Source organism: Emydura macquarii, unplaced genomic scaffold, assembly GCF_026122565.2.
Source record: "Emydura macquarii macquarii isolate MOO-44397 ecotype Brisbane River unplaced genomic scaffold, CSIRO-AGI_Emac_v2 contig_2473, whole genome shotgun sequence".
NCBI classification, from domain to species: domain Eukaryota; kingdom Metazoa; phylum Chordata; order Testudines; family Chelidae; genus Emydura; species Emydura macquarii.
In genome coordinates, this window is record NW_027132610.1 from 8,139,616 (window position 1) to 8,151,729 (window position 12,114).

Genomic DNA, 12,114 nt, shown 5'->3' on the forward strand with positions numbered 1-12,114 from the left:
ACTTCCATCATCAATAGTATCCTCCCCCAGGTGGAACATTCTATAGCAGCACCAAAACAATTAACATACTACTACATAAAAGTACAACATAAGCTCAGTACAATAAAAATATCCTGTCTCCTCCTCTCCTGAAGAGATATGAAGAGTCTCAACTGTCCCGAAAATTCAACCAATCATAAAATTCAAAAGCAGCACATGGTACAAAAATGAACTGTGTAATTTCAAACAACCTCAAAAGTTATTTTAGGGCAAAGATATGGAAACTGTTGAACCTGACAATCTTGCAGAGTTTATAGTTTTTGAGCTATGATTTCTTTGGTAAGCATGTTCAATCGAAGTTACGAAAGCTGTAACAACAGGTAGGAGAGCATACATAATTGAGTTATTAGGCTAAAAGCTAGTAGGCCCAAGAGATAACCCCAGGTCATAAATTCCGCATTCTCATTCTGAAAAGACAAACAAGTATCCACGAAAAGTACAGCACATGGCAGTTGTGCAAGAATGGAGTTCATAGGGAGGCTCTAGTGATCTGGTTGCTATGCACTAACTATGTAGTTAAACTGTTTTTATGTATAGGAATTATTAAGAAATGTGTGATTAATATTAATAATTAAGGGGTTGGCTATGGACACCCAAAAGGCCACATATGGATAATATCAATGGTATCAATTTTGCTATGGTCACAGAAGGTGGTCAATGTGGTTAGATATCCAACAGATTACATAAAAGTGGGGGTATAAAAGGCTCTGGGTTTCCTATTTTGGGGTTCAATGGGTCCCCAAGGTAGTATAAATTGAATCAGAACCTCCCTTCTGATGGGCTCCACTTACTATTCCTTCTATCTTTGTTTCCAATGGTCTCTATAAAGTTATAAGTATGCACCATGCAGGAAATCACTTTACTGTACTGATCTTATTCTTATACTTATGTATAATGGTTTTTCTATTATTTCAATTATAGTTGTCTGTATTAACTAAAGCTAAAGTTTGTGCATATACTTCACTAAATTTCATCTTCTTAAGTAATTCTAAGTAGCTGCCTGAAAAATAATCTGTTATCTGTGACAAATGCATGTTGCACCCCAATAAATAACCTTATACTGGTTAAGCCTACAAGAGTTTTAGAAGTACGGATCAGGGTGGATGTTTAGCACTTTTCCCAAGTCCATATCAAATTCAGGAAATAAAATTAAAAATTCAGTCTTAACTTCGCTAGCTCTGTCTTCTTCAAATTAAGGACCCTTCAGCATCCTGTCATACTTCTGCTTTCCTAATCTCCATAAAATTACAAGTGTTCTACATGGAGAGACAAGAAACGTAGTAGTAATTTGACCTCCATAATCTACTCTTAACTTGGCCAGATATTGCACCACTTCAGTAATACCCCAAACTCAGTTGTCAACTTAAACAAGTGCCTTTTTCTTATTTTAACCATGCTTGGAAACAATTAAGACAGATCACCAGACACAATATCTTGAACACGAACTTCTCCAAAGATCTTGCTGTTAAGTATCTATTCCTCACTGAAACATGCACAAGTAATTAAGGTAGTTCTTGAGAATGGAGCCACTGAAGTTATCTTTAAAAGCAATCTTTTGGCCATCAAAATATATACAGGACACACAAAACCACATAGACAAGGTATCCACAAACCAGCTGGCAAAAACAAATGTCAGCTCACCCAGATCAAGCTTCTTCTTTGGGAAAATACAGTGAAAGCTCAGTTTTAGCATTCATTTTTTTACTGTGTTCAGCTCTTCGAGTAACAAAGGGCTAACTTAATAAACCACATTTTAAAACAATCAAAACATAATTTTTGTGATAAACTGATGTGTCCACTTTTCAGAAATCCCTCACCAATCTTGACAGCAGCCTCTCTAGCACTGTATCTCATCTGTTATCTATAATTGATATTGAAACTCATCCCAGATAAAAGGGAGGTTACACTGGTTGGTGGTGGGAAGCAACTGGAAGATATGGCAGTATCATCACTGGTCCCCTTAAAACTGAGATGTGTATCTACCATCTGTTGATTGGGTTCATAAATGTGCGGATCACGTTAAGACTCCAGCTACTATTAGAGAAACATAGCAGCTACACCAAGGTCAACTCTTTTCTTCATCTAAAAACAACCAGGACGTTGCAACAGTTACTTTCAGATGTGGGCCTTGCAATGAACTGTCATTTTGAGATCAAATTACGGGGCTCCCTCTTAAAATTATACCTGGTATGGAATTTGATTATCTTTTTATTCAACAATATTTCTTTTAGGAAGTGCATTAAACCCATACCCATATTATCTGCACTGGCCATTGGTTTTCACATTGATTTTAAGATGCTGGTTTTGACCTATAAGCCGTAAGTGGCCTGGGTGCTTATCTATCTAAGAGACCACCTCTGTCCATGTGACATACTGGCATATTTGTGGTAAGTGAAGGTGCCAGCTCAAGCCTGTTTGTCACAAGAGATGGGGGGGGAGGGGGGGAGGGGAGACTGTCATTAGTCATGGTCCTTGAAACTTGTCTTCACCATTGGTCCATCATGGTCTGAGTTTATTAACCTTTAAGGCATTCTGCAAAGCTCAAATTTTCATCTTGGTCTGTAAGGAGATGGGAAATGGGCAAAGCTGGGAAAACAGAGAGGACTCTGGTGATGATTTTTTGGGTGGGACTTACTATATTTTTGTCATACTTACATTATTGCTACAATGCAGGTGTAATTACTGGAGCCCATTTTAAAATTCATAATAAACTATAAAAGATACTCAGAGCTTGGAATTGGTGCTTTTATGTAGTGTAACTATTATGAATGTTATGGTGAAACCCTTTTTCACAAGTTTATTACTTTTGGGATGACTAAACTTACCAGAAGATTTTGAAAAATAAACCATTTTAGTATAATTTTGTTTATACTGTACCCACTTCTGTATCTCTCCACTTTTTCTAACCCCCACTATTACTAGAAAGATTACTATTAAGTGGCTTTGTCTAAGCATTATTCTCTTGCTCCTTATTGTTTATTTGAATTCACTGCAAAATTAATTGGTTTCTGTGATAATTTTAATATCTTAAGAGGATAATATATTTTACTTTGAAAACCTTTCACCTGAGAATCTCAAAGCCCTCTAATAAACACCAATAAGTATTAGTGAACTTCAGGAATGAGTTGAAAAGACTTGCCCAATATAATGTTGGATCTACGGTACAACCAGAAACAGCACTTAAGGCCCTATCTACACTACAAACTTTTTAAAATTTAAGTTACATTGGCATAAAGCCACCATGGTATATTGCTTGTGCATGTGCACACTTGTCTCCTTGTGTGGGTAATGCACACTCAGCTCCTTGTGTGAGTAGTGCACGTACTCATCAGGAGCGCTTGTATCAATGCACAGTACGGTGCACATGGACAGGTATCCCATGGTACAACTTGCCACTGTCCAGCACACTGCCTTTTGGGAAGTTTCAGCAATGCATGGTGAGGCAGAAACAAGTCACGCGGGAATGACTTGGAGCAAGAGGTCAGCTTCCCAGTGTGCAACTGTCTCTATCCGCTAATGTCATCAGTACCCCATCATTTTCATGCCTTTTTTTTCAAAATCCCACAAACCCACATGGCCCTCCTCCCTACTGTCCACCATCTCTGACAGAAGCATGGAACCTGCACAGCACTGCACTATTTTCATGAGCGTTGCAAGCACAGGACATGATCCTACAGTAACTGCAGAGTCGCAAAAAGAAGCAAAACATGGGGAACATGACAATTTCTTGGAGGACAGATTGATTTAGGACACAGTGAGAACCAATTCAAGGTTGTTGGTGGCATTCACGGAGCAGCTGCTGATGGTGGAGTGCTGCTTCTGGGCCTGAGAAATGAGCACTGACTGGAGGAATCACATCATAATGCAGGATTGGGATGATGAGCAATTACTGCAGAACTTTTGGACGTACAAAGCCACATTCCTGGATCTGTGCACCGAGTTCACCCCAGCTCTCCAATTCAGGGACATCAAAATGAGAGTTGCACTGACAGTGGCAAAGCAATTGTTGATTGCACTGTGGAAACTTGCAAAGCCAGATTGCTAAGTATCAGTTGGAAATCAATGTGGAGCTGGAAAATCCACTGTGGGTGCCATTATCATGCAAGTGTGCAGAGCCATGAATTGTCTTCTGCTATGTAGGACTGAGACTCTCCGAATATGCAGGACATAGTGGATGGATATGCAGCAATGGGCTTCCCAAACTGTGGTGAAGTGATAGACAGCATGCATATCTCTATTTTGGCCCCAGATCACCTTGCCATAGAGCACATCAACAGAAAGGGCTACTTTTCTGTGGTTATGCAAGCATTGATGGATCACCAGACACTTCACTGACATCAACGCTGGCTGGTCAGGGAAGGTGCATGACACTCATGTCTTTAAGAATATAGGACTTTTCAGAAAGCTACAAGCAGGGACTTTCTTTTCTGACAGGCAGCTTATCACTGGGAATATTAAAATGCCAATAATGATCCTGCATAGAGTGTAGTTGTAGCCATGTCGATCCCAGGATATTAGAGAGACAAGGTGGATGAGGTATATCTTTATTGGACCAACTACTGTTGGGAGAGAGACAAGCTTTCAATAGTGATCTTGGGCAATCCAGCATACCCATTGCTCCCCTGGCTCATGAAGCCGTACACTGGCCACCATGACAGCACCAAGGAGAGATTCAACTACCGGCTCAGCAGGTACAGACTGACAACTGAATGTGCTTTTGGTAGGCTAAGGGACACAGGTATTGTTTACTCACAAGATTAGACCTCAGTGAGAAAAATATCCCAATGGTTATAAGCTGCCTACTGTGTCCTGCATATCTATGAAGCAAAGAGAGAAGTTTCCGCTGGGGTAGAGGGAAGAGGTGGCAGCTGTCTGCTGAGTTCAAACAAGCCAGACACAAGGGCTATTAAAAGAACTGAACATGGAGAGAGATGTGATAGATCACAAGCCTCAAACCTGGGTCAACAGGTTTCCAGGCAGAGCCCAGGCCACAACCACCACTCAGCAGCTCACCTGTGTAACCAGGAGAGGGTCCAGTGAAGGGTTAGCTCACAGAGGGCCCTACCCTGAAAGCTCCCAATTGGGGGAAACATTTAGCCCACTGACTGGCTGAGGGACTCTACATAAACCAGGAAATAACAACAGGAAGTTGTCTGAGAAACTAGAGGAATCCCTGGCTGGCTCTTCCTTACCTGACTTCTGAGCCCTACCTTCCTGCCTGCTCCTGATTCTTGTCGTCTTAACCCAGACTCCTGTCTACTTCCAGCTCCTGCTGTCCTGCCCTACGGCAGGGCCCTGCTCCTCCGCTTTACCTCTAACACTGTCTCCAGCTCTGACCCTGGCTTGGCACCTGACACCATCTCTGGTCTGACTTTTTGTTTGGTACCTGACGCTGTCTTTAGTTTTGACCCTTGGCTCCAAACCACTAGCCTGAGTCTGGGTCTGACCACTAGGCCTCATGGCCCATGCCCTGGTCATTGCACTACATAGCTTGGGGAGGCTTTGAAAGACCATTGTAACAGTGAGCCACAGTAATGCGTTTTGTTATTCTGTGCTCTACCTGGCCCTGCTGTTTCGTGACCTATTAGGAATTGTGTGGTGCTTGATGTACATGTAAGAAGTCAGTGCACCCATTAATTTTGTTTGTGAGTGATCCTATGAGTTGTGTTACACCATGTAGTAACAAGTAACTATTTCAGAACTGCTAAGCACTCAGCAACATACGTTGTGAACAAATACAGAAGAGTTATGTTTCAAACAGAATTTTATTCAGTGCAAAAAAAAAAAAAAAAAAAGAAACTGCAATTTTAAAACAAATACATTTAAAACTTAATAAATTAATAGAAACTGTGAAAGAGAAAGAACATTCATGCCCATTTCACCTCCACATATACCAACTGCCGCTTTCACAGGTCATTTATGTAAAGCTGTGATTGTCTTTAATGTTTCCGGGGTGGAGTGATAGGGGTAGTGCAGCAGCCCTGATGCCAAGTAGAATATTGAGGGGGACTCTAGAGAGGTTACAATATGGATTTCTCAATGGGATGCAGAGGAAGGCGAGCCCAGAACTGTTGAATGTGTAGGTCCACAAGAATCTGCAGTATCTGTATTTACCGCCTGAGAAGTCCCATTATGTCCTGGTGAATCGTCCCGTCCTTTTCCTGCTGGGACTCCTGGCCTCTCTCCCCTCTCTGCTTTTTCCTTCTCCGGGCTGTCTGCAATGTTTATCCTCCAGGCCCCAAGCTTACGGTCCGATGCAGCACCGGATTCCAGGATCTCATTGAACGTATCATCCCAAGTCCTCTTCTTTCTCTTCCTTATCTGGCATAGGTGTTCTATGGGTGTGGAGAGGGCAACCTTCAAGGCCACAATGGCAGCAGCTGCAGATAAAACACACAGAGGTACAATTGCCAGTATATTCACAGCAGAAAGTGAACTTTAAGATGAAGAACGGACTCCCATTAAGTTTTAAACACTACATGATAATTGACACTTTTGCTTGGGATTGATTGTGCATGGCACCAGTCACAGCACAAGCCATGGTAAATATGGCCTGCCCGAGGAAAGGAAAATGAGGAGGAAATTGCTCAGCTACATGAAACTTTGAATATAGGGAGGGCAACAGCACCGAATACTGATACCATTTTCCACAGGCAGAGGTGATTTTAGCTGATCTCACTCCTGAGGGTAACAAAGGCGCAGAAAAACAAGGTTACTTACCAGTAACTGATGTTCTTCGAGATGTGTTGCTCATGTCCATTCCACTATACGTGTGTGCACGCCTCCATGCATGGTTACCCGGAAAGAAGGAGTACACACACCTATATTGGCATGGACATGAGCAAGCACTTGAAGAAGCAGCACCGCTGTTGCTAGCATCTCAAAGCCACCTGGGCCTGTATGCCGCTACCCTGTGTGCTGCAATGCTGCCTGCTAAAGTTATCGTAGTTAGAGCATGGGAAAGCATCCTACCACAGAAGAAGAAATAAGGCTACCATCCCTAGAAACTTTTGGGAAAGGATTGCAGAGTACCTCCATGAAAGTTGCATTGAGACCTCTCAGAAAGATTCAAGGGACATCCCCTGTGTACATAAATGGCTCTGGATGGCTGCCCTTGCCTAACTCTACAGGGCAATGAAAAGCACATAACGCTACTTCTCTTTGTTGTGTCTCTACCTCTTTTAGTATGAGTAAATTAATGAAAAGTAGATAGCTTTGTCCTGTTATGTTGGGGATGCCATCACTATAATGGGAAATAAAATTTACACACTTACCCAAGATTCCTTCCCCTGTATCAGGCTCTCTTGTGCTCAAACACCAGGACTGACTGGACTATGGGGGCGTATCAAACAGGTCCTGCATCACAGCATAATTGGTCGCATGTCCTCCATTGTCCTCCTCTTCATCCTCCTCTCTGCTGTTCACGCCAGAAGCCTTCGACTCAAGCTCCTCAGAGGTATCAATGTTGGTGTATGTGGAGGTAGTAGGGTCTCCACCAATTATGGCATGCAGCTCTTTATAAAAGCGGCAGGTCTGTGGTTGGGCACCAGACTGATTGTTGGTCTCGCTAGCCTTCTAATATGCCTGCCACAGCTCCTTGGCTTTCATGCTGCACTGTTGCCTGTCGCACCCTTTCTCCTGCATCCCCCAAGCCATTTGTTCATAGATGTTGACATTTCTATGGCTGGTCCGTAGTTGGGTTAGCACAGCCTCTTCTCCCCACAGGTCCCAGAGATCCAATATCTCCTGTTGACTCCAAGCGGGAATGCATCTGGAGAGCGTAGCTAGTGGGGTCAGCTGAGCAATTGCACACAATGGTGGAGAGCTGCAAAGTATGCTCACCAAGCTGGGCAACCAGAAAAAGGCATTTCAAAAATGTGTGGGGCTTTAAAGGGAAAGGGGGCTTCTGGTCTCCATGACCCCTGGGCCGTGGAGTTCACAATTTTCACCTGGGTGGTCAATCTCAGGCACTGTGGGACAGCTACTGGAGGACAGTTGGGGTTGACACAAGTAACCGTGTCTACATTCCTACTGCACTACCCTCAGTACATCAGCCATGGCTCTACGCCACTCAGGGAGGTGCTGTTACTAAATCGGCATAAATTAGTCTCCCACCGATGAAAGCACCGTTAAGTGTAGAAACATGTAAAACTATATCAACACAAAAGGCTTACACTGACTTAACTTTTAGTGTAAACTGGGACTAAAATCCTCATTCCCACTAATCTGCTTTATGCACCAACCAACACTTCATCAGATGAGAAAGAAATAAAAAGCACTCTGAGCACCTTTCCCAGACCTGATGAAGAGCTCTGTGTAGCTCAAAAGCTTGTCTCTTTCACCAACATAAGTTGGTCCAATAAGACATTACCTCATCCACTTTGTCTCCCTAATAAGAAACCAATCATTTTTAGGAAAAATGTTCTTAAAAGAAGTGAAAGAAAAATACTACCATGTTAGACAAAGGGTAAGAAATTTTTCTAAACAGAATTAATTTCAATCTTCCATTGAACTTTGTGCTGCTTTTTAGAAGGACTATGTCAGGTGTTTAATACACTAACTTTTAAATTTATAGGAAAAGAGAAAAAAATAAAAACTGTTATATTGTAACAAACTTCATTCTGACTGGATCAAAGAAAAATTTAAACAGGTTTGCCAACTATTGCTATGAATCTCTTATGACATATTAAGAGATATTAATTTAATCTGAATTATTCTCTGTAGGCTACCTCTACTAAGAAATGACATTAATGTTTCTCAATCTTTGTGTGTGTATTTTTCTTAGGTATATTAGTATAAGTACAGCCCTACTTCATTTACAAAGTTGCAGGTTTTGCAATATTAGTCTTCCAATTTTGACAGCAGGGGCCCATGTTCTGAGCCCAATGTCCCAGCCAACAGTCGGGGGCCCCCACTCTGAGCCCCGTGTCCCAGCCGACAGTCAGGGGCCGACAGCAGAAAATCATGGAAAAGTAATAATGGACTTTGTTACCACAAACAACAAGGTCCATTGCTACTTTTCAACAATTTTCCATGGCTTGTCTGCAACTCATCCGCAATTTTTTGACTATCATCCCGCAATTCAAGTAAGGCCTTAATTATAAGTTTAAAAAGTCATGCAAAATGTATGATTTTCACTGTTTTACACAAACAATATGATTTTATCATAATTTTTCACCCATCATTTCCACTTTGTTTTGTTCCTAAAATACAAGTTGTATTCTTTCTTGGAATAAACCAAAATGATCAAGAGCCCAAACCAAACACTTATGCTCATAAGTAACATTATTTATGTCAATATTTCCACTGAACTCAAAGTAAGAGAACAACTCAGTAAAGTAATTCATATTTAGCAGCCCCAGATGTGAACCTCATAGGAAAAAACTTCTGAAAAGTATTATTAACAGTTCTGAAAATGGAAATACATATTTTCTAAGTACACTATACCTTTTATGTGCTTCCTGTTTACTGCGGCATTCTTCACAGTAATACTTGTATTCACTGCACAGAGTTTCTGTATTGCTGAAACCTCTGAATATAAAAACAGAAATGAAAATGCAAGATGTAGAAACTACTCCTTGATTTTGAAATATATACTGATTTTTAAACAAAAAAAATCACAGCTTTATTTCATAAGAATATATTGGCTTATTTTAAATAAACAAGAACCATAAGCATATAAAATAAACATTTAGACTATCAAATTAACCTGAGCTATTTGTTGTACTTCCTGCATTTTCATCTTGATTAATTTATTGTTAGTTAACATGTTGACAGGCGAAAGATTCAAATAAATGTAGAGGCATTTGTTTGTGCATGTACCTTAAACAGTGAGTAATTGATGTATTTTGCTCCACATCAACAGAAAGGTCTAAAAAATCTTCATCTTTGCTGCTTATCTGCAGGAAAAAAAAGACCGATTGAAATATATCTGCAATAAACTATAGCCAAAATTGATTGTAGTGATCAACTTCACCACTACTGACAATTTCCACTGAAGAGAGCCTTTGATAAACATTTTGTTTGGAGTTGGGAAAAAGCCAAGAAAAAGAAAGCTATAGTTTCACTTATTGGCTAATTTGCTTCTGTAACTTGGTCTGAAACAGCACAGATGCTGGGTTCCTCCTCCTCACTACTCTTACAAGGCAGAATGATGACCAGTCACTAACCAGGGTTTTCCTTCTCTCTTGTGCTCCCACATCTGCTTCCTATCTGAAAGAAATCTGTTATCCGTCTATACATCACTATTAAAGAAGACTAATCTCTTGAAGCCTGGGTTGGAAAGCCTGGTAGGGCTGGACTGTACTGTCTCAAATGAGCAACAAAAAATTAGCTGGTAAATGGGAATATAACTTACACCTCAGGTGCTGCAGCTTTGCCACTGTGGCATTTCAAATATAGACAAGCCTGCAGAAGAGCACCACTGTAGCACTTCCTACACTGACGAGAGGTTCTCCCATCAGTGTAGTAATCCACCTCGAGAGGCAGTAGCTAGTCTTCCATCAATTTATTGCTGTCTACCACGGGGATTTAGATCAGTTTAACTATGCCGCACAGGGGTGTGGATTTTCAGACCTCTGAGCGACATAGTAAAGCCAACTTAATTTTCTAATTTAGACCAAGCCTGGGGCTCAGTCTCTGATTGCACAGATTCTGGGTTCTGGATAGCAATATCTTATTAGAAAACACACTATGGAAAGAATAAGAGACTCAAGAATAAATTAGAAAAGGAAGCTTGAGAGCAAAAGAGGGCTTCTCATGGAAGCCCTGCTTTGTGGTCAAGAACTATATGAACAGACATCTCTAAGTTCAGCCAACTGTGCCTAGTGAAAGTGTGTAGGGAATACCAAGTTGTGGCTTTGCAAAAGCTTGTCTACAGACGCCTCCCCTCTCAGTCCATGGCTCCAGTCCAGTGTACTCAATATCACTAGATAGGGAACTTCTGCTGCCTTGTAGGACTCCTAGATACTAGACCTTATCCTTGAACAAGAAGAAAATAAGTGCATTCACCTGAATCTTTCTGATTTAAGTACATACTTAAATACTTTTGAAATCTGACGTGTGGTAAACTTTTCCCTTCTGATTTAGGATCAGGACAGAAACTTGGAAAATGGAACCCTGGTTAGGTGAAAGGGGACAGGAATTTTGGCAAAAACTAAGGTAAGTGCTAAAGATCATCTTGTCAGTAGGCAATACTAATATGGAGGACTAAGGTAAATACCAGAGTTCTCATTTTCTTGGCCACGGCGATTGCTATCCAAAACTAATGTCAGAAATGGTTTGGCATCTCTGGGTGCCCTGACCATGCTGCAGCCAGTTTTTCAGGGAAGTTTGCACAACTCTAAGGGGACTAAACACAGTTCCCCTAGAACCAATGAGGGGCTATCTGAAGGGCAGAGGAAAAGATCCTATTGTACACCACCTCCACAAAACAGTTGAAATGCAGGGGCTTTAATGTAAAGGGGTCTTTGATGGAAAATCTTCTGTAGAAAATCTAAGATAGGGGGATTCTGATCCTTCTCTTTTTAAAAGATGCTTGTCCTGTATTATGTGGAAAATACCATCCTCACCACATTGTACCTCTATCATTTTCACTTTTTTGTGGATGCATGATCAGGGTACCTGGAGATGCGGAACCACTTCAGGAGTGTCCTGTTGTGGACCAGTTCAAGAGATTTAATACACTTGGGATTCAGGCATTACCAGGCCCTAGATGATTTCAGCATAAAGGCAGAAGGATTTATACCCCTTGGAAAAGCATCAGCAGGTCCAAGCAACAGCGTTCCTTGGGCAGTCTGGGGAAATTAGGATTAAAGGAGTCACAGGATCACTAGTGCTCTTTAGGACACTTAACATGATGACCAACACAGTCTCATTGTTTTCTTGTACTCCCTGAACTAACTGTCTGTATTCATTTGTTGTGTCTTATCTTAGACTGTAAGCTCTTTGGGGCAGAACAGTCTTTTGTTGTGTTTGTACAGCACCTGGCACGATGGAGTCTACTCCATGACTAGGGCTCTTAAATACTACAGTAATATAAAATAATATGATTACTAATATGACCAGGAAGGGAGC

At 41.2% G+C, this 12,114-nt stretch overlaps 1 protein-coding gene across 2 annotated transcripts in view; it reads right to left on the reverse strand.

The window, feature by feature from the left end:
• USP12 (ubiquitin specific peptidase 12) overlaps nucleotides 1-12,114 on the reverse strand; it is an 81,178-nt gene that overhangs the window by 16,700 nt on the left and 52,364 nt on the right. The window contains exons 5-8 of one of the 2 annotated variants that reach the window (XR_010922586.1): nucleotides 9,862-9,938; nucleotides 9,487-9,570; nucleotides 7,314-7,885; nucleotides 5,792-6,419 (exon numbers count right to left, since the gene is read on the reverse strand). Coding sequence is in view for 1 of the 2 variants with exons in the window: in XM_067562907.1 (XP_067419008.1) it covers nucleotides 9,487-9,570; nucleotides 9,862-9,938 (161 nt within the window). In the remaining variant the exon portion in view is untranslated. Of the gene's footprint in view, nucleotides 1-5,791; nucleotides 6,420-7,313; nucleotides 7,886-9,486; nucleotides 9,571-9,861; nucleotides 9,939-12,114 lie in introns of those variants that run through there. The other variant, XM_067562907.1, reaches the window with a different exon arrangement.